The sequence below is a fragment of the Botryllus schlosseri genome, chromosome 9, assembly GCF_051294905.1.
Source record: "Botryllus schlosseri isolate E-star chromosome 9, Bs_hap1, whole genome shotgun sequence".
Taxonomy (NCBI): domain Eukaryota; kingdom Metazoa; phylum Chordata; class Ascidiacea; order Stolidobranchia; family Styelidae; genus Botryllus; species Botryllus schlosseri.
In genome coordinates, this window is record NC_137244.1 from 16,875,153 (window position 1) to 16,902,293 (window position 27,141).

The 27,141-nt window shown below is 41.3% G+C and overlaps 3 protein-coding genes and 1 long non-coding RNA gene across 4 annotated transcripts in view; all 4 read left to right on the plus strand.

Annotated features, from left to right (window-relative positions):
- The window catches only part of LOC145446194 (uncharacterized), a 239,069-nt gene that overhangs the window by 83,403 nt on the left and 128,525 nt on the right, over positions 1–27,141 (plus strand). The window lies entirely within an intron of this gene.
- LOC145446181 (MFS-type transporter SLC18B1-like) lies at positions 397–4,055 on the plus strand. The gene is made up of 2 exons (XM_080324421.1): positions 397–687; positions 2,202–4,055. Exons 1-2 carry the CDS (start codon positions 647–649, stop codon positions 3,628–3,630), a joined length of 1,470 nt encoding a protein of 489 aa, XP_080180547.1. The 5' UTR covers positions 397–646; the 3' UTR covers positions 3,631–4,055.
- Positions 9,997–17,950, plus strand: LOC145446189 (adhesion G protein-coupled receptor B1-like). Its single transcript, XM_080324430.1, has 7 exons — positions 9,997–10,154; positions 15,524–15,658; positions 15,856–16,059; positions 16,116–16,265; positions 16,329–16,475; positions 17,138–17,287; positions 17,344–17,950. Exons 1-7 carry the CDS (start codon positions 10,034–10,036, stop codon positions 17,529–17,531), a joined length of 1,095 nt encoding a protein of 364 aa, XP_080180556.1. The 5' UTR covers positions 9,997–10,033; the 3' UTR covers positions 17,532–17,950.
- Positions 17,603–27,006, plus strand: LOC145446617 (uncharacterized). Its single transcript, XM_080324963.1, has 13 exons — positions 17,603–17,633; positions 18,216–18,362; positions 18,431–18,574; positions 18,637–18,778; positions 20,004–20,134; positions 20,200–20,328; positions 21,600–21,737; positions 21,861–22,006; positions 22,064–22,161; positions 22,226–22,373; positions 22,431–22,536; positions 22,608–22,774; positions 26,169–27,006. Exons 1-13 carry the CDS (start codon positions 17,603–17,605, stop codon positions 26,361–26,363), a joined length of 1,722 nt encoding a protein of 573 aa, XP_080181089.1. The 3' UTR covers positions 26,364–27,006.

A 27,141-nucleotide genomic window follows, 5' to 3' on the forward strand; every position in this document is an offset into this window, starting at 1 on the left:
TGGAGAGCACAGCCTATATACACCTCCTGCTGTAATTACTCTAAATATCGTTTCCACCGGAAATGTGTGAATTGGATTCATGCGAAGGAGCGTTCAGATTACGACACACCTTTTTAGCTCGCGTAAAAGTTATTGGTTAAAAACATCATGCGCAAGAAGGCGGATAATTCCATTTCGATTGTTTTGCAAATAGTATATTGGAAATCAACAGTACATTTCCTGGAATCCTGGGAATAACTAATATTGTTGAATTCTGATCCATCATCTGAATTAAAACAGAGCCGCTGACGTAACGTATGATGTCAGGTTACAGTGCGTTGCTATATAAATTGAGAGACCCGAGGTACTAGAATAAAGATAGTCGGATATGTTCTCCAGGAGTTGACAAAGTAACGCAAAACGATTTTGCAGATTTTCGAGCCGGGAATAAATAGCAGCTACCAGCGGCATTCGAGCTGATCCTAAGCTTGATTCAATCCATGCCCGACTGTACGAGTGGCCGTGCATGATGACCCTCGGCATGAAGTGCTACGGTTGTACTGCAGTTGTACTGCAGTTGGAATCAGCTTCTTGAGACAGGAGAAAAATCCATATTGACGAATGACATTTCACACTCTGTCCCCTTACGATTGCAGCAGATCATGGAATGGGCGTTGCAGGCTCACTCGTGCCTAGACGCAAACCAAAGTAAGTTTAGCCGAACCCATGCCTTTCTGAAAACTACTTGTGCTGACCGTGTCAGCTGCTATTTAACTAACGACCCTGCCGCAATATATGGAGGTAAATGTTTTTCATGGGGCGTTTGCTATCCAGTAGCACAGGGATGTCAAACTCAGCTGACGTCGCGGGCCAGATTCAAATATTCAGATCACTCGTGGGCCGCACCAGTAAATGATTCCAAAATAATACCCTTGTTTTTATTTCAATACTATGTTGTCAAGCCTACACATACATTCTACTATATTACATTATATTACGGTTACTAGGAGTTCTGTTCTAGCTGCACCTTTATTCGCAAACAATGCAATTGACAATAGTACGATTATTGAGCGGCTAAATACTTATATAATCCCATATACAAGATAGCGTAGTGGTGAAGCGTCCGGCCTCTTGATCGGTGGGTCGTGGGCTCGATCCCTGACCTGGTCAGACCGAAGACCGGATTAGTAACACTGGTATCCGTGACTTCCCTACTTGGCGCTCATGCATTTTTGGGATAGCATGAAGGGGGAGACTTAGAAAGCCGTACATGGCTCTATCTGTACCTTCCTTGTCCAATGTCCAGCGGCATAAGCACATCATGCACGCATGGTATGCATATGCACAGTTCGTGCGCATGCATATCATGAGTTGGTGTATATGCTGCAAAAACATCAAGGACAAAAATAAATTACTTCCTTTCCTTTACGAATAATAGTGGCTCTAACCAAGATATAAGTTGGCAAATTTCTATGCTCCCTTTGTTTAGTCGTGTACGAGCTCTACCTGGCGTCAACGCTGCGTATGCGTTGAGGGGAATATAAAATATTTAATTGTAAACGCGGACGTTGGAATGTATCTCATTATTATTATATCGCGATTCGAGTTTCACTTGGCGTTTCAAGTCAGAGCTAATGCAGCAGTGCGATCACAGATATTGGAATTATATATTTACGCATGACTATTGTAATTATACTCCATGTAACCTGTATACACGGGTTTCGCAATGGCGTTGTCGCATGTGAATAACTAGTTTTGTGTCAATTTTCCGTAAAACTCTGAACTCATTATATGAAATTTTTTGCCTTCTCGGAATTTGGTGTCAATGTCAGCGACTTGCTGGTAATGGCGACTTTGGAACTCTAAACACGTCTTTCTGGTGGTGATAAGGTGACCTATGAACTGATCAATGAACATACTCGACAACTGCTGTCTTGAAGGAAGTATCTCTTTCTAAATGATTCAAAATTTGAGAAATGTGCCGGATAACACATGCATTTTGAATCCACTAAGAATTTTTTCGCGGTCCCGATGAAGTCATCTGGCGGGCCGGATGCGACCTGCAAGCCGTATGTTTGACACCCCTGCAGTATCTTCTGTTGTAAACTTCACAGAAGACCGCAGGTTCGGCTGTGTTTTAGCCTATGTAGGCTATATAGGCATATTCCTAGCCTATTGGCTAAGTATAACCTACGTAACATAATGCATATTGATTTTGTCAGATTGAAAACATTTCTGTATGATCTTGCGGTAATCTTGCTACCAATGGCAGAATACGCAAAAACGTCAGAAATCACCCCTCTCATCGGTGTCTCGGGTGACTTGGATATCCTAGAAAACATGACCGGCGAAAAGAAGGTCGACAGCATTGAACCGCAACGAGAAAGCTCATTCTGGAAGGACACGAACGCTAGGCAGAAATGCCTTCTCCTTTTCGTTATACTGGGTCAGTTGACCACTTGCGTCTGCGCTAGTCTGCCCACGCCCTTTCTGGCAAGGCTGATCACCGAAAGGGGAGGACATGTTATTGCATCAACCGCTATTGTCCAAGTGACTATCTTCATGATGGCTTGCAGTAGCGTGATTTTCGGAAAGTACCAGGCGCTTATTGGCAGCAAAACACTGTTAATTCTCGGAATCACGTCATTCGGCATATGTCATTCGTTATTCGGATTACTGAGCTATGTCAGCAACATCCATGTCTTCGTTGCGGCCGGAATCGTTATCCGTGCTATACAGGGAATCGGGCACGGGGCGTACGCAGTGGCGTCTCTCACTCTGATATGCCAAGAATTCACGGATCATATCGGCAAAATATTCGGAATCACGGAATCTGCAGTCGGCGTTGGTTACCTTACGGGGCCGATGCTTGGAAGTGTACTATACAGCATTACAGATGGAATACTTTTTCCTTTCGTGGCGTCGGGAACCGCATTACTTTTAATGGTTCCGATCGCACTTATTACCATCAAGAAGAACATCAAAGAAGGTCACGCAGACAGCGATTCCATAAATGCGATGGATTGCGTCGGAGATTCTGGTTGTATCCTGGTGTTGGGCTTGGCGTTAGCTATCTACGGGGGATACGGGATATTTGATGTCACCGTAACAATCTTCTTGCAATCGAAATCGTTTACTGTAGTCGAAGTAGGGACGGTTTTATTCGTATGTGGCCTAAGCTACTGCTTCACGTCCGTCATCATTGGGTTTGTATCTGGCCTTGGAATCAGCATTCGGCGAACAATAATAGTGCTAGGGCTGGTTGGCTTTCCAGCCTCTACGTTCATGTTTTCAGCTAATCAAAGTAAACAGTGGGTATATGTGGGATCCTCGTTTTTTGGTATCTTCGGTGGGTTTACATTGATTGGTTGTTTCACTGAATTGTTAAATTTAGTGTTCAGCAAAAACATTGCCGATAAAACGAACTTCTCTCTTCACAGCACGTTATCGGGGATTTGGAATTTCGTTTTTGGCATGGGAACTTTTATTTATCCATTGTTTGGCTCGGAAATCGAGAAATTCGTACCATTCGGATTTTCCATGTTAACACTGGTAATTGGCGGGTATTGCCTTGCCATAATGCTATCCATGATTGCAAAATGCACTGTATGGTGTACGAAAAGCTCTAATATATCGAAACCTTACAGTTAATTGAACGGCGATGTCAATAGAGTAGACCTAAGACAAATATTCAGCAATTGCTTGATTGCAAATATGGACAAACATTGCCAGAGCAATTCGGATAAGAAAAGCACGCGGCATGTGTATTCGTATATTGTCACTTCTTCGTTGCCATGTATTTATTTGTTCAATGCTCAAGAGGTCGGGATATTCATAAACAGTTTTCCGTCGTTAGTCCCAATACAGATGTCACGGCTAGACCGCATAGGCATGTTTTATGTTAAGTGCTGTAATTGCTTTCATGGCGATAAGTTTAGTTATGTAAAAAGTATTCACACTAGTAAGATATTCATAAATCACTCGAATTATTGTCACGTATTTTATATATTTATATATTTTCAGTGTTTCTATCTGGTCTTATTTTCTTATTGAATTATATAATTGAATACGCGTTATTCATGCCTGATCCTTCAACAGCGATTATAGTGCCATGACAGATTTGACAGTCGACGCGCAATGGTTATGTGAGCTGCACAAACAGGAGATAGCATAGCCACGCGAAATTGTTTGTTCATCTGACTACCCATATTGGAGAGCAAGAAACACTTTCAATTCAGCCACTCACGAAACCTATATTCTATGGCAACGGAGAATTAGGCTTTACGCTGTACGAATTGCCAACATGAAGCTATAGGCAGATGAGATTTTACTCGAAAGTAACGTGTTTAATCACTAAACTTGAAAAATAACTTAAATCCAGTCTCAGCCATTCATAAGGCGTACCAAATAAAGTCGATCTACTATGTGAGTCACCAGCATGCGGCCCGCGAGGTCGTATTTTGCGGCCCGCGACCTTTTTGAGATTTCGGAAGAACGCACAGTAAAGCTTTTTGAAAGTATGAAATTGATTTCATTTTAAAATATTGATATTGTTCAAAATAAGCTATTCTCCTGTGCACAACAACGCTATTCCTCACTAGCTGATACGGCTTCGGCGATGGGAATAGAATTCCAAAAATGGGGAATTCGCTGATATTTATGGGCGATTGGACATATTGCCTTGGCGGATGCAATATCCCATACCCTATGCCAGAATCAAGACGCTGAGGAAACGATTTTAGGTTTCGCCACAAGATCAAGCATTACGAGGAGATATATTTTTCTAGCAAGTACCCTGTCTAGCTCACCCCAATATCGATGCTTGAGTCGCTCAGTTGCCATGTATCGTGCTCGGTTCATACTTTAAGATAGGTGATGATCATGATATTTTGTTGTATTTGTATTTATTTAATAAAATATTATTTGTTTTGTGGTAACTATGTCCGTCCCCCATATTAGAGAGCATAGCGTCGTATGACATTAAAGCTTCGTTGTTAAACTGTGTGGCTTATTTTACCTCGATATTGAATTCACGCGGCCTGCGATAACTTATACGGTAAAGTAACTTTTGCCAGTAGGTAATCACAGACCGTGTAGCCCAGACCCTTATTGGGAGGGCGATTTTTTGCCTAAAAAACGAAAGATTTTGACCTAAAAATCAAAAATTTGACTTGACGTATGCAAATTAGGTGTTTTCCAACATAATGTTAAAATTGTACTACTTATCTTCATTTCTGGTTGGAACTCAAAAACGACAAATTTTTGCATGAAAAACTATATTTTATCGAAATATGGCGCTATGAAGAATTTCAGTAGTTACATCACCAGGGCGATTTTTTTGGACCTAGATTTTGACCTAAAATTCAAAATTATACATTTTTTACCTGGAAAACTCAATTTTGACCAAATTTTGACCTAACGTATGCAAATTAGGTGTTTCCCACATAATGTTAGAATTGTACTACTTATCTTCATTTCTGGTTGGAACTGTCTGTCCTAACGAAGTAGTTTGGGCTGAAAAAACTTCTGTGACTCAAAAACTGACAAATTTTTGCATGAAAAAAACTTTATTTGAACGAAGTCTGGCCCTATGAAGAATTCCTGTAGTTACATCACGTGTTATGGTAGAAAATAATTGAAATTTGTTGTAGTACAACGAAAGATGCTTTCCTACATTCTCGGGTAGAAAGTGTCTGTCCTACTAGCTTGCAAAATATGGAGAAAGAACGTTCAACAGCAGCTGTTTTTGGCTGACAACACTGAAGTTGTGCGCACATTGCTGGTGACACACCGTGTTGCTTCATTCTGACAATTGTGTCTACATCACAATTTTTCATCATGCGCTTCTTGATATAAGAACCATACAATGCCCACGCAGTCTTGCTTCAGTTAGGATATTACGGTACGTTGAGCATAACACCATGTTAACCTATTTGTTTCATTTGAATGTTTATACAATTAAATAGTATATTCATATTGAAATGAACCCGAATATTTTCGGCTGACACTCGTCAGGGATAATCGTCAGCAACTAGTAGAGAATTGGAAAGAACATTGTATATCAACAATCGTATCACAAAATATGACGTCACCAGCATGAAATTTCGAATGAGAGAACGTTCAATGTACTGTTTTTAGGTGATACACGAACTCCTTTTGTTGACAGAGTTTTGGTTGGTGTATTTTGATAAAAGTTGATTCCAAGGCACACAAATGGAATTGTGAACGACCTCGACCTACGATTCGAAAATCCTGCGAAATGTTGCCGAGAAGGAGTCGTTTCATCGATTTCACCGCAGCCTCCGCGCGGCCATTTGACCTGGAGTGGTAGGCTGACGACAGCCTGTGGCGCACCCCCCATTTTTGAAAAAATTCCCGAGTGCTGTGCGCAGCAAACTCGGGTCCCCCGTCACTGCTAAGTTCTTCGGCCACACCAAACGTGCCGAAGTAACTTCGTAATGCATCTTGGAGTCCGAGGGCTCCAGACGTTTGCCCACCGTGCTTCACATGGAATATCTCTGGCCAGTTGCTGAAGCGGTCAACAACGACTAAATAGTGGTGGCCTGCAATAATCAGCGGCAACAGCTTGGAAAGGGTAGGTCGGTATGAATGGCTCGGCCGGAGGCATGTATGCTTGACTCGGTGCCATTTTACTGCAGTTGTCACAACGTGCTCGTGTACGTGCTATACACTCAGTCATCCCAGGCCAAAATACTGTGGCCTGCGCCCTCTGTGACATGGCAGCAGTCCCTTGGTGTGCCGAGTGTAAGATTTCACAGATAGCCCCTCGCAGCGGCGGGGGAACGACAATCCGGTCATTATACATGACAACATCGTCTACGATCGAAAGGTCGTCGCGGTACCGCCAATATGATTGTAGTTGAAAAGGCAGTTTGTCCGATTTGTCTGGGAATCCTGATATGATGTGATTTTTTAACTCACTGAGAACAGGATCGTATGCCGTACTGCGCTTTACATCGTTCCAGGAGACAACTTCAATGGCATTCAATGATGCTCGGGAGGCGGCCGCGATGCTGATTTCAATCAGATTGGTGTCCTCATGAGAAGCCACGATACTGTCGCAGTGATCCAATGGCATGTCATCCACGTGAGATGAGGAAGCAGGGTGCCTGGAGAACGCATCAGATGCAGGAATGAGTTTGCCAGGAACATGGACGACACGGAAGCGCCATGACAATGTGCGCAGCTTCAGACGAAAAATTTCGAATCGTAGGTCGAGGTCGTTCACAATTCCATTTGTGTGCCTTGGAATCAAACCAAAACTCTGTCAACAAAAGGAGTTCGTGTATCACCTAAAAATAGTACATTGAACGTTCTCTCATTCGAAATTTCATGCTGGTGACGTCATATTTTGTGATACGATTGTTCATATACAATGTTCTTTCCAATTCTCTACTAGTTGCTGACGATTACCCCTGACGAGTGTCAGCCGAAAATATTCGGCTTCATTTCAATATGAATATACTATTTAATTGTATATTGAAGTTCTGTACCTCCAAGAAGCTCTTTAATGTTTATGATTCACAATGAGCAGACAATGGGCCTCCTACAACGGTAGGCCTATAAAGTGGGCTACGAGCCAGGGTTGTAATGACTCGAGTCGGACTCGAGTCACGATTTTCTGATGACTCAACTTGACTCGAGTCATTTTCTCAAAATACGGAAATGACTCGACTCGAGTCAATCTGTGTATTGACTTGACTTGGACTCGAGTCATTGTGCATGGCTCGAACCAAGTCAATTGACTTGAGACTCAGATGGCCAAGACCGACATTTCATTGTACTTTCGAAGAATAGTAAAGTCACCACACAATTGGGATTGCGTCTATTGGTACTGGTACTTAAAAATGCGACCAGAAACTGCTGAAAGTGAGAAAATTAGAATAATATAAATGCGGACCATTCGATATCACCAAACAGTGAGTTATAAAATGCGGGTTTAACAAGACTTTAACTGGAAACTGCGAAGTCAACACAATGACTTGGACTCGGACTCGAGTCATAATTAGGGCTGGGCACAATGATTTGAGTACTCGAATCTGAATCGAGTATTAATTTTAATGATTCGAGTCGAGTATTAAAAGACGATTTTTTCGAGTACCGAAATTATACGCTCATCACCACTGAAAGTTGATTTATCAACGAGGAGTTTATCAACGATCAACGAGTTTATGATAATTTCACTGTTGATGACTTGAGACCTTGATTGGCCGTATCGTAGCATACGAAACATGAAGTACAAAGCTACGAACGTTACTGGAAATAGCACATTTCCGAAGTCATGATCGTCCCACAATATTGTCACCAAGTGCAATGAAATCGGTATGGTCGACAAAAATAACAAATTATGCTTAATATGATGGATAACAGGCATTGTATTCTTTGTGGTCGCTCAAAAGGTACATATTTGAACTTTGACAAACAATATTCTGCTATGACTATAATGAGTGATACTCGATTACTCGACTCGACTCGAAGCATTTTACGTGATTCAGAATCGAATCACTCAGGTACTCGATTTTGCCCAGCCCTAGTCATAATACCATGACTCGGACTCGGCCCTCTGCTCGCTGACTTGGACTCGGACTTGACTCGATGGTGAATTGAAAATGACTCGACTTGACTCGAGTCAAAACTGTAAAAGTGAGATTGACTTGTGACTTGGAGCCTTGGAGCCTTGTGACTTGGCTACAACCATGCTACAAGCTCCAAAATGTCAAATGATACGTTCTGCGACAGTGCAAAATCTACGATACAAACGAACTGCAGGATGCAAAATATTTAGACTTTGTAAACAATTTCGACATTTTTCGACCTAACGGTACAATTTCAACAAAATCGCCCTACTTCTGAGAGATAAGCTTAAGTGCTACTTTTACAATACTACTACTACAAATAATAATATTAATCTCGATATTGAATTCATGCGGCCCGCGGCCTCTACAAAATTTGAAAAGTGGCCCGTGACCCGTTTTCAGTGTTCGACCCCTGAATTCTGCTGCAACCTTAGCAATTTTCGACAGATTTCGCAGTGATGCAAATTGGAGGTTGGCAATTGCGTGAGCCCACGTAAATCTAACTATACGGGCACCAAAACCATCACAGTGCTCAAATCAGAGCACAGAAAATAGCACAGTGGACTTTATATATTGAAAACGTTCGATGCTGTGACGTCTATGGTATGCGCTGAAGCGCTTCATACACTCAAGAAGCTATTGTAGCAATGTCATAGGCTTTGCTAATACGATGATTTTGTCACGAGGTGGTCGAACTATACATTTTAGACAAGTGGGGTAGTGATTTTCAAGTTATGTCAAAACGACTTCAAGTAAAAACATGAGATCAGATAATTTCTGATTAAATATAGTTTGTAGTAGATTGGGAATAAACATCACGCATTTTCTTAGCCAATCGCTCGTGACAGCCTACAAAATTGCAAGAGGTATATCCACGTCTATAAGGCGAAATCATTAATCAATATTCCCAGAAAAGATTACATCCCGCCTTTGTTACGATTCCATCAAAAATTCACAAATAATGTCCAGAAGTCACATAGTTTGTTTTATGAAAATACGATCATTGAAAATATTGGCGCGAAAGTTAGAACTCATTCTATGTCATTCATTTCGCGCAACCTGCACAGCATTGGGATGAACTATACCCGCTTCTGCCTACGAAAACCAGGCAGGCATATATTCGTAGTAATAGCGTGAGTGGGATCTATATATTTATTCCAGCAAAAGTATCGCTTCCAATTTACTGTGTCGACTTTCTAAACTCCATCACCATCAGCTTGAAGTGGCTAATAATCCATAATGATATGCGTCTTTGCTACTGATGACCAATTTGACCAAATCACGTTAACGAGACAGCTTCCGACTGGATAATGGGGCTTTTCGCCGCCGGCGGTGACATCACATTGCACTCCAATTTCATCAAGCCTAGATCTATTGCGATGAACGAAGCATGATTTACGCATATTACAGACACGGCCTTGAATTAGCGGGAGTCGAAGAGAGAAGCTGGCGACTGGATGCTCGAAATGTCAGCTTCAAAGGCCAGCACAGTAACGGATTTTCAGTTATTTAAAAGCATCGTGATAATTTATGTAACAATGCTTTTTCTAATGCAAGTGAAAAAAGCTACATGTCAAAGTAAGTGATATATTCGACACCATGTGGCTGCGTAATATATTTCTACACATCTTATCGAAGGAGAGTGCATGTTCTTGTATATTTTTGTCAGCAAATATTACAGTATACAGGATTTCTAGATTGCGTGAGTGTATAATATAGGATTTTCAACTTCACTGTCGGGATATGCCTGTTTGTTCTAACAAACAAATTTCAAGTATGTGTTTTCCGTGGGCACAATGTCACCATATGCTTTTATTTCTATTAACTCAATACCAAAGTGGAACATTGCTTCATTGTCAAAATACGGAAATAAAGATATCTTTGTGACATATAAAATGACCGATAAACAGACTTTTTTACAGTAGAATATCAGACAAATATATATTTCAATACTCTCCGCCTCAAAAACAAGTATAGAACAAGAGACATGTTATTTTAAATGCTCACTTATTTCTCATGACCACTCCGTGCGAAATTAACTCTGGTTAGCGCAGGTTATAAATTTGAAAAACATGAAATCCTGTCTACTGAACATAGAACAGACCTGTCGACTACATATTTATAAAGATCGGATATTTGCGCAAGTGTCGAAAAAAATGCTACAGCCCAATGAACAGACTCAACTACGACGGACGCAATTACTGCACATTCAGAATTTGCGGGTTTAAGTTTGAGAAGATCAGAATGCAGATAAATATTAAGATTAGGGCTGAGAAAATCTAGTATACCTGAGTGATTCGGTTTCGAGTCGAGTATATAGTGCCACTCATTATGACGGCAAAACAGCAAGGGGTACTGAAAGGTCATAATGTACGTACTCTCATGCGACCACGATGTAAATAATGCCTGCATAGGAACACAGAAATTATTATTATCAGCTTTTCTGATGTCATTACCATTGAAGACAATACTGTAGGTCAGTCATTATACTGTACAGAAATTTATTTGCGATGGACGTAGGTAGCATTCTGATGCATGTATATGAATTATATGCTACCTCGTGTTGAGGCAGCGACATCGCATGCAAAACAGCTCCGGCATGTCTATAACTACTGAGACAATTTTTGAAAAGCATATAGCCGAACGTTACCGAGCCTACTAACGATTATTACAGGGGTCGGCAAACCCCGGCACGCGTGCCATTCGTGACACGCGAGATGATTTTTCAAGGCACGCCAAATGATTTCACGCAAACGACATATTGAGACCATGTTTTTGCAAAATGTGAAACAGAAGTTTTCAAAATGTACAAAGCTCGTAGGCGATCCAAAATTATTTTGTAAATCAACATAAAATTGAGTCTTTTATGGCAAATTTTACTTATCTTGAAATTTTTTCCGCGCTTCGCGCGATTTCTTGGTACCTGCTGTCTTGATCATAATGTGGGAACCCCCAATAGATAAATATATATGTATATAGAAAATGTTTTTAAAAACTATTTATATTGTACAGAAAAGAGTCAGCCGTAATAGCAGTTATGAAAGAACGTTAACCGAATATCGTATGGAACCGTTTGGATGCTTTAGTCTAGGACTGTTATTCAATGTGCAGTAGGGCTGTTCAAAAATAACTTCTTTTTTCTCGATTCCAGACATTCACTGATTAAATTGTCAGGTTACCCTAAAAAACGCTGTACACCAAATTTGGTTCAATTCTAACAAGTATAAGACTCCGCAGTTCCAATTATTTATTTTTCCTAATAAATTAAAAATATTAGTTGGATTTGCGGAGTCTTGTACTTGTTAGAATTGAATCAAATTTGGTGTGCAGCGTGTTTTTGGGGTAACCTGACAACTTAATCAGTGAATGGCTGAAATTCAGAAAAAAAGTTATTTTCGAAGAGCCCTACTGTGCAGCCTACGGGAGCGCAACTTATGAACCGGCATTCCGGCGCTGATCATTTTCACGTTATAGAAGACATGGCCTAGACATAAAGTTTCGGACAACATGCAACCATGCGACTCACATGCGGTGTATGCGTTGCCAAAATGATTGGCGGCAATAAAACCTTGAAACAATATAACCGCCGCATGCTGGCCAAAACGTTCGACATTGGTATGTCCACGGTCAAGGCGCCGAAATGACTAACGCGTAATAGTCCAACGCCCGCAGCTTGAGCCGCACGTATCTACTGAGATCTGCCGAGGAAAATAATGAGTCACGTGTCGAATTGCGAATTTGGAATCGTGTTCGTCTCTCGGAAGGATATATTCTTATAGTTTCGTTTGGTGTGCAAGCGATTCCATCATATCTGGAGCAACGACAATCTTTACCGCTTTACCGCGACCTTGGCAGACAAACATAGTGTCACACCAACCTTAATGTAACGCCAAACCGACTTGAATAATACAGGTGTGGGCACATTTTTCATCATTATCAGACCTTATCATCGTAACAATACTGATTGGCCTGTCACTTATTGGATATGGTACCGAACACTGTGGACTTGGAAACGACCAAATCAACCACAGATCGATCATTGCCCCATTGCGCCACTGAAAATAAATTATGTAAATATCACGTACATGTAAGCGATAGGTCGGGTGCGATAGCGACCAAAATTTATTCCCTTAGCGACCAATCAAGAATCACTGGCGTGACGGATGATGTTGCCAGCTGCAGAAAAATGGTTGGTGGTATTCCTTGCTTGAAATATTGATAAATTAAATGTTTGGCACGCAAGCTGGTAAAAAATTGACATTTTTTGACATTTTGGCACACTGCACACAAACGGTTGCCGGCCCCTGGATTATTATGATCGGATCCGCGCCTATATCAGTTTGTATTTAGGCCTAATTGTAATTTGTACCGCATACATACCCTAATCACAGTCCGCAAAGCGCATGGATTCACGGGGAATACATGGCTCAATATGTTGAGTGTATCGAAGATGATTCCTAATTTACCTCTGTTTCTTTTAACCGCTGCCATACACTATATAACAGTGGTCCTCAACCTTTTTTTAGACGCTCCCCCCTCTATGATAGTGAAAAATGTCGCGCGCCCCTTGTCGTCATATCACAAAATCCAACCGAGATGCTAAAAACCCCAACAGATTGTTTGATGGGATGGAAGGTTATAACCAGAGGTGATCAGTAACGAAGTACTTCTACTTTTTGGAAGTACTCAAGTAGTTTGCCTATACTTCTGGTTCTTACTCAAGTAGATCTGATTTTCTTTACTTCTACTTCTACTTCGTATTATTTTGTGACTTACTTACTTATTTTTCGCTATTTTCAGTTTGTCAAGTAGAAGCAGTTTTATCCCCCAATACGAAAGATAGCCTGAGGAATTTCGGGGCTGTTTTTACGGAGTACCAACATTTAATATTCAGAAAAGTTAAGTAAAGCCAAAATTTTGTTGCGCTTCGCGCACAGTAGTTATGGAGTGACAAATATGCTTTCACGAAAGTATCAGTGAACTTAATTTAGGTACCGGATTGTTTATGGTTCAGCTCATACCGCATTGTCGCCCATATCAAATATTTCATCACATAAAAAATGGCTCACCATAATGTTTGAAACTACCATTTCAAAATCTAGCAATTACTTAACCTATCGTTATCTAGCGGCCCATGTGTTCTGCTAATCGGGAAAATCCGGCTTTTTGGAACGTGACACCTGTTTTAGCAGATCACCTTCGAAGCTTTATGGACAAAAGATATGAAATATTTTTTCCGCTACTTACAAGTGGTATTGGTATTTCACTTGTAATCCCGAGTATGATACTCGGAGTATCATACTTTGAGTTTTGATTGCTTTCAGTTCTTTTGTCGGCAGAACATAGATGTTGAAGCATAAACACACGTGTAGTAATGCCTCTATTTTTTGAAAATAAAGCTACACTAAATGCGATCCACAATATTTGTTATTAACGTATATACTATTCGAGCAAAGTGTTGAAACCGTATCCGATACAACTTCTCCGTATTGCTCTTCGCCTGAACTTGGGGCCTTATAATATGAGGTAGGGCGCCATGCCATGATATTCTCTAAAACGGCGTCTTCTAGTAAACAAAGGGTTAGTATCGCATTTTCATATCAATACCATGATTTGCATCCCATGATGCGAAATAATGCTTATTCTGTGGACATTTGATGCCTCCTGGGATACATCAATACGAATCAAGCTCTCTGCACCTTCCGCACAGCTCAATTCGCAGCTTTTGACAGTCCATGCGAAGGAATTCAGACTGCTTTCAAAACTACTTACTTACTTGAGTAGATTTAAAGTCAGTCAATTCTACTTCTACTTCAAGTAGTTTTGGGTGGCTTATGGAGGAAGTACTTCTTTTTCGTCGCTACTTCTACTTCTACTTGAGTAGCTTTCTTGACTACTTTGACCACCTCTGGTTATAACTGTTGATGAGAGAATTCAAAAAGCGAAATTCGGTCTATATATAGAGAAACACGCGTGAATTGATGGTAAATTGCGTGAAGCGCGAAAGTTTTTTTCAGTTGACCACTTCTTCGCGCCCCCTTCAGATGCTTTCACGTCCCCCACCCCCACCCCCCACCCCCAAGGGGGCGCGCCCCCAGGTTGAGAACCACTGCTATATAGAGTTACCATATTTTGAGATCCGGAAAGAGGATACTTTTCAAAACATTTCGACCAATAGTGCTACGTTGACTAAAAAAAGTGGTCATATTTCTGACTCGAATCCCGAATTCTTTTACTCCATTTCAGAGGTGATGACTAAAAAAGGTAATCTTTCCCAACTCTGCTCCAGAAATACCCATCGCGCCGTATTTGTCGTTGATTGTCTTGTCAACTCTGGCGCTCGCTGCATCGGAGCCCAGTTTTTGATTGCATTTTAAGTCTTTTTCGAAAAAAAAGAGGACAAGTTCCCATAAAAAAGGACATTTAGGTGTACTCCGAGGACACTTTAAATTTATTGAAATAAAGAGGACAAATCTGCTTAAAAGATGACATATGGTAACGCTACCATACACAAGCCTATTTACTGATTATGATAATATATCAGAGCGACAAAATTATCTTGGTATTTGGAATTTGACTCGTCCATTTTACTGATGTTCGCTCCGAAGAATCAGTCGAAATATACTTGAAGTTGAGTTTATTATGGGAGCATGGATGTATGTTTGAAAGAATAATAAGACGAATCCAATTAAAATCTTCACCAACTTCATAATCTTCCAAAAAGCTCCGTGGCCTACTTGAAAATTTCCCCGTGGTCCGCTACTTGGCCATGACCGAATCTTATGAAACATTAAAAAAAGAAAACGCGCAGCCTATAATTGTTTAACATAATTATTAAATTCGAGCTGCCCTACTTCCAACCATTATACGTGACACTGGTTAATAATTCTTTCCATCACTTGCTGCGCATCATGTGCACTTGCGTAGTGACATTATGATTTATTCAGGGCCGAATAGTCACTGCAAAGACGCCCTAGCTTCTTCGAAATGTTCCCACTATCACCGCAGGGGATTTTGCAACCGATTTCCGAAGTGGATGGCAATTGCGTGTTCAAAGACATGCGATTTATGTTCGTTGCGTGGTAAGAGAACGTGATATTCGCATGGCTACTGTCTATTTTAAGATAAGCTCTTGGTGATCCATCTACGCAGATATATGAGAATTGCAACAACGTTGCACGTTGCCATTCTCTTGGAGATGAGTATATGGATTCTTCTCGACTGCGCTCTATATTAATTATAATGAGTAAGGGTATATATTCTAATTAATATACATTAGTTGCCGAAACGAGTGCAAGCTCAGAGTGGTGGACGTGGGGTCCGTGGAGTCAGTGCTCAAGCACATGTAGCGACGCTATGAGAGTTAGAAGACGGAAGTGCCTTAGTGTTCATCGCGTCAACTGTATCGGGGCTCCTGTCCAGAAAAAGGAATGCGGAGAAAATTATAAGAAATGCGGAGACACGGCAATCGATAATCATTCAGGTTGATTGTGTATGCTATTCCATTTGCGATCAATCATCGCATGTGATACATTGCAGAGATACTACCGCCGTTACCCTCGAGGAGCAACGCTATTTGCCAAGATCTAAATTCTGACTGCTCTGCGTATAAGGAGAGATTGTACTGTATTCTGGGAATATATGAGCATTGGATGGCTGTAAATTGCCGCAGAACCTGTGGATTATGCGGTTTGCGTTTATACCAACTATATGTGGAGGTTGTATCTCTTCATTAAAGTCAATAAGTTGCAGGATTTTCGGAGTGGACGGCTTGGAGCGCATGCGGTGTAACGTGCGGCGGTGGTTCAAAATCAAAGACCCGCATATGTGTGGAGCCATCGTTAGGCTGTACCGGGCGGATGATGGAGCAGTCCACGTGCTCTCTAAACGAATGTCCGAGTAAGTCAGGTCGACTAACAATTGCCGAAATCCGCGGGGGGTCACCGCAAGTACGTTTTCGGAGTACTCAAGTGGGTTGTGTCAATGTTCACTACTTACTAAATGATAAGGTTCTTTTTATTTTTATTCTATTACCCCTTCTTCGTGTATGGTTTTAAAGCCAGACTACTTACTGTTTACGTTTCAGCTTTCTCCATGTGCAGAAAGTATAGCATCTGGATAAATTCCCTTTCATGAATTTTGTAGGAGATATGCACACCCTGTTTCACGGTAATTGAGCAGATTATAACTTCGGAAATCGCACCTATTCCCAACACTATTATAGTCATTTTGCGTTAGTCGCGAACATGCATCTTGTAAACGTTTAACAACCGTCACCGAGGTTACACAGAAATACGCCTGAGTGTCATCCTCCCAATTTACTTCTTCGACTTACTTACTTACTTGAGACCCTTTTTTGACATTTCGTTTTATAATATCGACTTCAGTAGTCCTGGCATGTCTTCAAATTTATATAAATTGAATCCACAACACTTCATTCTACCTATTGTGGCAGAGTATACCGACAATGACTACTTTGATCACCTGTGCCCAAACCCCGTGTTCGAATGCAAATAAAAATACTAAACTCATTGCGTGTGTATTTGGTCTATTTTCTGAAGAGTTTTCAAACTGGGGATTATGGAGCGCCTGTGACGCAACATGCGGCACAGGAAGACGCAGCAGATCACGCGTATGTCAGAGCGGTTCCAAATGTGTGGGTGATTCAAAGCAATCCCAATCATGCCAGAGTCCAACGAATTGTGTAAAGAGTAAGTTATTTATCGTGATTGCCAAAACGTATCAGCGGTTGTACGTACGCATTCAGTCACAGAATGGTCGACATGGGGATCGTGGGGCAGCTGCGGAGTGACTTGTGGAACGGGGGAGAGGGAACGGACAAGACTTTGTATAAACGGCCCGGGATGCCCGGGTGAAGCTTCGGGGGGATATCGCGAAACGAAAAATTGCACCTTTTCGGGAAAGTGCCCAGGCAAGTTTTTAGACTCAATATGATTTAATCATGTCCGCGCATGCACCAATTGCTATACCAAGAACTTAGCATTGTAACCATGAACTCATGCGTTATGAATTTACATAATAAGTACATATGGAGAGGTCATAAGTAACGAATGACTTCTACTTTTTGCCTGGTTATGTTTAACCCTGCTTCCCCTTCTGCTTTACAATTGTTTAGTCTAAACTTTAATTTATACACTTTTACATAGTAGAAATCGTCTATGGATATGTTTACATCGTTTTATGAGTAAAATTATCCTCAAAACTATTCGAAATAGCCCCAGCATCACGGTAACTGAAAATAGTTTGGAAAATTGCAGCTATTTGCATTGTTATTAGTAATTTTGCGTTGGTCGCAAAGATACGCCCAGCAATTTTTTCGAAAATAGTCACCACCGATTAATTGCTAAAAACTATTCGACCCTCGACTGATTCTTATTTTTGAAACTACTTACTTGAGTATTCATTTTCCACTTGCAGTAGTTTGACGTATCATTGCAACTTCTACTTGAAATTGAGTAGAAATTTGTAGCGTCACGTCTGCTTCTGCTTGAGTACGAACGCTGACTACTTGACCACCTTCACTCATATATTCAGGTCTACACTTATACATCGCTTTATGTTGTCGTCAATCAAGCCTCTGTTTTTTTACTCTAACGGCGCTGATACTTATATAATCAGCCTTTTTATCCTGGGGAGCTTGGGGATCCTGCAGTGTTACCTGCGGAGCGGGTACAAAAGCAAGAACCAGAGTTTGCGATACAGCCGGAGCAGTCTGTGCGGGAAACTGGGAAGACTTTCAGCCATGTAACACTCCAACATGCGCGTGTAATCTTCTAACCTCACACCATTATGTTTGCAACGTTTAACGACAAATATACATCACGTGAACGCAGATTACGGAGACTGGAGCAGTTGGGGCTCGTGTACTGTCTTTTGTGGCGACGGATTTCAGATGCGCACCAGGCCATGTCTTAATGGAGACAATTGTGCGGGGAATGCAACACAGCAGCAGGCGTGCAAAGGAGCATACTGTCCGCGTTAGTGATATCGTCAATGTCGTATGTGACACCGTTGTGACATGTGCGATGGTATCTTTCAGAATTTTCGGATTGGACGATCTGGAGCATTTGCTCAGCGACATGCGGAAACTCCACGAAAACTAGGGTGCGCAAGTGTCTGTATGGCACCGGTTGTCAAGGTACAACTGTCGATCAGCAGAATTGCGTAGTGCCTCAATGCCCGTAAGTTCAAAGTTTAGACATCGACATTCCAGTTGTGTTTAGGATGTTGTCCCTCATAACATCAATTCATAATTGCTATCTGATTGTGTATAAAATCATACCATCGCTATAATCCGCCAGTCCTGTGTTTGTGTACAGATTTTACCGTCGGTAAATAATGCTGTTCAGAGGTATCCATATCTGAAATATCAATATTTAGCTGCGGGATAGCGTGGCACGGCGCGACGTCTCTTATAGGGATGGTGTGAACGTGAAATTCACGTTCGCGTTCTGTGCGTAAATCTCTGAAATAAGGAGGTTCTCTGTTACAAACGAACCTTCGTAGGTTCTACACTGTGAATCTTTTTCATGTATTACAATTTGTAAAGTCGTTATAACGTCTTTGGTTGAAATTCTTTACATTTCAACTTCGGGCCATTCTACGCATGGCACAGACAGCATGAAAAGAAATTCAGCACTAAACGAGCATGCACCTTGCTAATTTCAAAAATTATTATTTGCTCGAAAGTTTGGTCGGAATATTCAGCATTCCGTTTTGTAACATTAGTGACTCTCTGTTATGAGCTTTATCCGCAACCACACAATAGCAAGAACGGAAAACGGCAGGAAGTCAGCGAATTGTGCTTGTCAACCAATCAATTATTTACATCAACAAAATTGATATTTATAGTGCATCAACGTCTAATCTAAAAGTTTATCAGGCGTACGGGATCTATCTTCATTTGATATCCTTATTGTATCATTAAAACCAAATCCGTCCCATTGGGATGTTGACTACAGTATAACTTGTTTTTGCGATAATATGTGGCGCAAGTATAGAAACCGGTATTTCACTCTTAAGAATACATCCGTCCGCTCTAGCCGAGTCCTCGTCAAAATTGTTGGGCGACTGAATAAGATATTGATTTCGTGGAATTATTATAGCGTTTGATTGTTCCAGTTGATAAATTAGGTGACGTTTAATAGCATGTGCTTCAGCATCGTGGCATAATATGGCCAGAGTCGTCGCTAGTTATCATGTACATTATTATATTACTTTACGGAAATTTAGGGTTGGAATTAGCAATATGACGTCAAATGACGTCATAGGTTCAGGTTCGCGTTCACGCAGAACCTTTCAAGAATATAGGGGCTCGCACCATCCCTGTAATATCTTACATTGTCAATTGAAACGCGACTTCGTAAATTGTAAGACTACGACTAAATTCAATTTATACCGTAACAGGCTTGCTTCACCGTGTTCCGACGTGAGGATCGACTGTGGCAGATTTCTCTCATCCTGCGAGACTGGTCGCCTAATGAAGCTGTACTGTCCAAAGACCTGCGGAGTATGTGTGGACTGCATTTGTTCAACGAGTATGTATACAGCATTCGCCTAAAATAGATCATAAGCGACCGTTGTCAGTATATGTTATTTTTAGAGTGGTCATCGTGGAGCACTTGCACCGTAACATGCGGTGGCGGTTTAAGCTATCGATCAAGACAATGTAATCAGGCGACTTTGCAATGCCAAGAAGAAGTGCGAAAATGCAACCAAATGATATGCAAAAGTAGGATCAGTTCTTCAATTATGTAAATCTATTTTCCCTGGTGCCTACGTGCGATTGTATGCGGCCTATTCCGCATACATTCCTGTGGGATTGAGCCTTATAGCACGATGGTTTTAATCTACACCGGTGGTTCTTCACCGGTGTTCCACGAACTCATCTCAGGGGCTCCGCAGGAGGTCAAAACGCACAAAACTTATACATATGATTTGGGATGACACGCCATTATTGGTTGCAGGCAATAAGTAGCCGAATTGTGAAGGCTGTAGTTTCAGGACGTATCTACTGTGCAGAAGTCGAATTGTGAGTTGGGAACTGTTGTTGTGGTGGTACGTCGTGTGCAATGGCGTATACGCATAGGGAAGGTGGGGATTCGGCGCGCAGCCGTTCTGAAATGCCAATTATAGATCTCCAATATTATAATCTTATTTGTACTCCAGCAATTGGTATCGCGGCTGCGTTTCGACCGAACAATACGATGACACTTTCCAAGGCGCAGCCTCGCATTTCTGAATCGCTGTCCGAAAGGGAGCAGCAGATTTGCAAGTCATTATAATGTTTCCATTTTAGTGGAAATCATGTTTTAATGGGTTAGTTCTTTTAACACATTGTTGATGCACTGCACAGTTTCTGTCACGGTGGTTTTGTCCGTGTCAATGGTTGGTCACGCTCGAGTGACCTCATCGGATTTGAGAAAAAGTGGAACCACGAGTCATTCTTTCCGAAAGCCGTGGTACGGTAAACAGGGCTGCTCGTAGCTTTCGATTCTGACTTATCAACTTAATTTCTTATTTAGAGTATTGCCAGCGTAATTTTTAACGATATGATATAGTGCGGGTTGTTTGATTGCCATTCTACGAATACACACAACGGGAGACTTATTGCGTCTGGACTATATTCAGTCAGTTAAGTTGATTGCGCTGTCCCACGGGACATGAAAGTTAGAAATTACGCTGGAAATTACGATAAGAGTACGAATCAAGAGCTACGAGAAGCCCTGTTTACGGTATCACGGCTTTCGGAAAAAATGACTCGTGGTCCAACTTCTTCTCACATCAGATGGGGTGACTCGAGCGTGACCAACCATTGATACGGACAAAACCACCGTGACATTTTCTTTTGCACACCAGCAATCTATAGTAATGTATTAGATGTGTATTGCGGTAGATATTTGTTCCTATGACTTATCGAAAATTTGGGGTTCCGCGAAGGCTTGCAGATTAGCGTAAGTGTTCCGCGGGATAGTAAATGTCAAGAACTGCTGATTTATACAGTTGATGTGTGGGGGAAATGGACAAGCTGTTCACGAACTTGCGGGGGCGGGATGCAGAAACGTACGAACTTTTGCGGAAAAGTTTACGCAGACTGCCCAACTTACTATCGGGAATGTGAAACACAACCATGCCCAGTCGGTTAGTCATTTGTGGCATTAGAAATGTGCTAAAAGCTTTACTATACTCTGATTTCATTTTCCTTGCCAATAAATTATAATTGCGTCATTTAAGTCAGTTGTTTTATTCCTTGTTTCGCTTCAGCCGTTTGCGCTACGAATCAAATACATCGTTATGACGACAATTCTTCATGCTGTTCGGAGTCGCATCCCGACACATGTGGAAGCTCATCGAAAGTAAAGCGAATACTCGGCGGAACGGGGGCTGCCGCACAGCAATGGCCTTGGATGGTGACTTCGATGCACTCATTATATAATGCTGATATTGATATATTTCTAATTGGTTAGGTTTTCATGTACATGAAAAATTCTCATAACAACGAAGCCGTATGTGGAGCTACCTTGGTCACACTGGAATGGGCAATTACAGCAGCACATTGCGTAAAGTAGGCTACAAATGCGGCACTCTTGAAGATCTCCGCATAGCTATTGCCTGTCATTTTTCCGTAGGTTATTTCACGAGAAGAATAGCATCAATATTTCAGCAGGCCTTACGGAGCTAGGAGTTGCCTCCAATAATATCCAAAGGAGAGGAGTCGTTAGGGTCGTCACATACCCTCATTTTGAGATGCCGGCGCATGATCTAGCTCTGTTGCAAGTATATGATCCAATCGTCTTCGGTAATGCAGCTTAAGTATTAATTTATGTTTCCAAGCTTGATGCACCTTTGACCCAGACTGAATACGTACGTCCAATTTGTCTGCCCGGTGGCGAAAACACTCGTTCGGACAAGAAATGCTTTGCCGTCGGATGGGGCAGGAGTAACTATCGATAGCTTTTTGATATCTATGTTGCGCCTGTGACCTGATGCATGCCCTACCTTTTCATACAGTAAGTTCGAAAAGTAATCTGCTGAGTACGAAGTTACAAGAAGTCCCCCTGAATATCTTGGACTTGGAAATTTGCCGGACAGCTTTTGGCGCCACTATCTACGGACGTGGCATGAACTACGCGATGCTATGTGCTGGTAGATTATCGGGTGGTGTCGACACTTGCGCGGTAAGTTGACATAAGCCATTCGCCATCACAAGAACAAAACTCAAATATAGTGGTGTGGGAAGATAATGAATTAATGGTGCGAATGAGCACAGCGATACGCCATAAACCTAACAATAATACAAATGACTATTAGTTTTTTATTACAAGCCTAATACAAAGTGCGCACGAAAATAAACTGCCTGCTCTCTCCTATACTTCCTTCCTTGCATGCTAGTATTGCTAGCTACTATTACATAATAATTCGTTCCATCTTTAGCCCAAAATTCTTGTGGCTGATAAAATGTGCAGGCTCAAGCAATTTTGCAATTAGGGTAGCATTTAAAACAAATGGTTGTTTAAAACACTTTGTTTAAAACATGTTTGTTTGTTTGTTTTGATATACATGGTGTTCCGACTACATTGGTCATTTTACACCAGGCCGATTTTATTTTTGATTAGCTATTTACCGACTTGTAGCACGGCCCACTTCTAGGCTTTTTATAAGACACCGCTTTTGCGGATCACGTGGCGAGGAGGAGCCTATGGATAAACCTCCAATTCTGGAATTCTGGAGTCGACCTCGGTCGGTCTTGAACCCGCGGCCGATTGGTGTTGCAGCTGTGGATTATACCACTAGGCCAGTGGTTCTTAACCTTGCCTCCAGCGCCCCCCAAGGCGCGCCTGCGATTTCTAAGGGGGCGGAAACGCTCAGGGGGCGATATGGGGGGCGCTGAAGAAAATGGCTTCGCAGTAGATGATGTGGTAGTATGACATATCCTTAATGAGCATTCTGAACAAATTAACATTCCACAAAACATATCAAATCCCGAAATTTTTGGTCGCGCTACGCGGCGATGTTTGCTACATATGTTTTTATAAATATAGTGGGTTAATATAATTCATACTAAACGAATCACGCGTACTTTTAGATCGCCAATTTCCCATTATTTAAAACACTGCCGTCACGCTTGCTAGGGTTATTTTCAACAAAATGTTTCGAATTAGGTATTCTATCCCGCAGCGCACAGCGTGTGAAAATCGAAGGAGGCACTGTATATCACTTTTGATTGAGAGTGAGAGTCCCTTGTACACAAAATAAGTTTTGAAGCTTTGTGCACGAAATGAATAACTAAATATACTTGTATTTGAGAGCTGCAAAATTAAATCGTCATAATATTTCTTAATCGTATCATAAAGAATGGTACTATCTTGTGTTGTGGTTCACAACCTCACATGAACCTTATATAATATGAGTTGCTTTGTTTGAAAGACATTCCTGTTAAAATTAATTACTGGGTGCAGTACTAAATTCAATGGGAGCAGATATATGCATCCCATTCTCAGTTGACTTATATATAATTACACAAAGCACTAAGACAAAATCCAATACCATTAATTTACCCGTATTGCCAATCGCCGATGTAAATTCGGGAGGTTTCGAACCATAGGGTATGAGATCGTACTCGATTGTTGTTATAACAACCTTGACTTGACCCTGAATATACCACACACAATTATTATATGGTTTATTATAGTCGAATGGTCCTCGAGCGCGATTAAAGCGCGAAATATTTCCAATACCATAGTCCCAAAAAGACCGACTGAACTTTGACCTCTAACCAAGACCGAAACTGCTGCAACTCAAACCCCCCAATCGGTTAGCTCGAAGGGTGCCCTCAATTATTTCGGTGAATTGAAATTAAACAACATGTTTTGACGACTCCTCCACGGAAGAATACGTATAATTATAGAAAATAGAAATATGCATTTCGGCGTCGGCCACTATCACGCCACGATGCACAAAGACATATGAAGTTCCGGTGAATATGGGACTCCGAGAAGTGTGTCAAAAAGATCGTCAGCGAGAAAACCTTAGCCGAAGAGGATTGCCCTTATGTTGAGTGAGCGTAAACTTAGATGTATTGTATATAATTCTAATTTTCCATAGGTGCTTAAATCGCTCGTCCCGAATTATCATGACGTCGCAATCTGCACCCCACAGGACAAATAACATCCATCAGAGAAAATTATTTGCCAGTGAAGAAATACCAATTTTGAATCGTGTGCTTACTTTAGTTTAATACGTTTATTAGGGTTAAAGAGGACACTTTTTCAGAATTTTCAGACTTGCAAAACCGGAGGAGAATTCTCAAGAAATGATAAATTTTTGGTTGACTAAAAACAAAACAAAAGTAAGGTCAACTTTCCGCTCAGCTCCGGAGCATCACTTCGGTGCTGATTTACGGCATCTCAGTCGGATTTTGCTATAAATATGACCAAAATTCTCAAAAACAAGGACAAAATCTCAAAAAAATAGGACAAAAGGGCGTCCACCGAGGACGCTTTCAAAAAAGTAAAAAAAGAGGACGTGTGGTAACCCTACGTTTATGCGTTTCAATATCGTTTGACTATATAGCGGACAAGAGGTAACAGAATAACATTTACCGATTTAATTGTACCAACGGGTACGCCCGTATATGTTCAATTATTATTAATTACGTGGCCTTCATTTTTCAATACAAAAGCTGACTCAGCGCTACTGGTAAATCTGATTACGTTGGCCGAGAGGATAAAAGGTTTATAGTGACATATATATATATGCAATTACAGATTATTTCATTCATGCATTATAGAAAATTTTGGCTCCTAGGGTTATCAGGTCACATAAACTTTGCTGACCATCGAAATCACGCGACGGGGTTCTTGGCGGCGAAGCCCTCATCAGTTTGGTTTATCACGATACGGATGCCCAAGAAATCGTTTTTAGGGGGGCTGACGAACTGCTGTTACGCCCCCTCCCCCTCTTACCCATTGTCTTTCTTACAGTCCTTACAATATGAGGTGGCGGCGCTGAAGCACGACAGTTTTTGAAAGGGGGCGCTGGAGGAAAAAAGGTGCACTGCACTGCACTGCACTATAGGCTATCTCGCCACGTTTAGAACATGTCTTAAGCAGTTTTACATTGTACAATGTGCACAGAGAATGACTTTTATTATAGTCAAGTATCTTACCATGGCAAACAGTGACTCGGTGGAATGTTGTTGCTTTCACAGAATCGTCGATAGCCATTGCCGCTGGCCTTGCATTCTTCTGCGTCATCGGTTATATTTTTTTATATCCAGCGCGGTGTTTTCGTGACTGCAAGCACGGAAAGTGTGAATCTGCTCTAAAACCAACCAATATACCAGTCATTTAGTAAAATCCATCCATCTTACCATCATTACGTATAGTCGATGACTTTCCTATAAAGCCATAATCGCTCGTAGCAGTAAAATGATACATCCTCAATATTGCAATACTCCTTCACACGAGAAGCATAATTTGGATTATTAGTTTCTATTCCACCCACCATACTCTCCCTCATGCGAATTTCCATATTATGCGTTTATCCCAGTAGACTATTTTGTCGTTATAGGGCGATAGCGGCGGACCCTTGATGTGCCAGAGATGTTCGTCGTGTTCCTGGTATCTAGCTGGGGTTACATCATTTGGATCGGACAGTTGCGGTTTGACGAATCACCCAGGAGTTTATACCGACGTTGTGAAATATGAGCAATGGATTGGGACAATCATAGCTTCACTGCCAAAGGGAAATCCTTCTACTTGCTAAAACAATGACTCGAATATGACGGAGATAGATCTTGATCAGCCTAGATCTGTTCTACAGGCGTGACGCGGCAGATGGAAATTACCATGCCTGAAGGAATTGATTTTATATATCTTCTGGTCAATTGACTGAGATGATAAACTTGTAGATATCGCATGTTGCTACGAATAATGACCACATTGAATCGAATGTGCAAATGAATCCTCGTTACTTTACCGTGACAAATAGCATTGTCTGTGTTTTCCTATGTCTTCTATCCAGATTCCAGATAACTGATGCATCTATAAAGAAACATACCAATATCGCCGATATAACACACTTTCGCTGATAAAGCCTCTATTTCTGCCGATGTAAAATCACTAAAATGTGACAGTGACCTACTGAGTGGGGATAATTTGAAAATATATCTCGCATACTAGTCAGTTATTTTTAATCAAACTACAGATGGCTGCGAAACTAGTACTTCCATTACAACAGGCGTGTATTGTAGTTCTGGAAAGGTTTTCAGCGTTGCCACCAAATATGAGCTCTTATCAGTAGGGATTGGGCGAACCACTGAAATATCGTGCTTCGTGTGACCGCGCACTCACATAAATGTCTGTCTGCGAACACGAGTCACAGAAACACGAGCATATGACGTTACAATGTACAAACAAATATACGTACATAAGATTGTTTAGAATTTAGAAAAATTTAGATTGACAGATTTTATATTTTGTCTAACGTTCGCGCCACACTTGTCACGTGCTCCTTGTAAATCATTCCAATAATACGAACGAGT

Bases quoted from the DNA above. Each gene is read 5' to 3' on its own strand.
- LOC145446181 (XM_080324421.1), top strand. From the start codon at position 647: ATGGGCGTTGCAGGCTCACTCGTGCCTAGACGCAAACCAAA. The intron at 688-2,201 runs GTAAGTTTAGCC...TGATTTTGTCAG, and splicing joins GTGCCTAGACGCAAACCAAA to ATTGAAAACATTTCTGTATG.
- LOC145446189 (XM_080324430.1), top strand. From the start codon at position 10,034: ATGCTCGAAATGTCAGCTTCAAAGGCCAGCACAGTAACGGATTTTCAG. The intron at 15,659-15,855 runs GTAAGAGAACGT...AATATACATTAG, and splicing joins CGATTTATGTTCGTTGCGTG to TTGCCGAAACGAGTGCAAGC. The intron at 16,266-16,328 runs GTTTGCGTTTAT...AATAAGTTGCAG, and splicing joins CAGAACCTGTGGATTATGCG to GATTTTCGGAGTGGACGGCT.
- LOC145446617 (XM_080324963.1), top strand. From the start codon at position 17,603: ATGAATTTACATAATAAGTACATATGGAGAG. The intron at 17,634-18,215 runs GTCATAAGTAAC...TTATATAATCAG, and splicing joins TAATAAGTACATATGGAGAG to CCTTTTTATCCTGGGGAGCT. The intron at 18,363-18,430 runs GTAATCTTCTAA...ACGTGAACGCAG, and splicing joins TAACACTCCAACATGCGCGT to ATTACGGAGACTGGAGCAGT.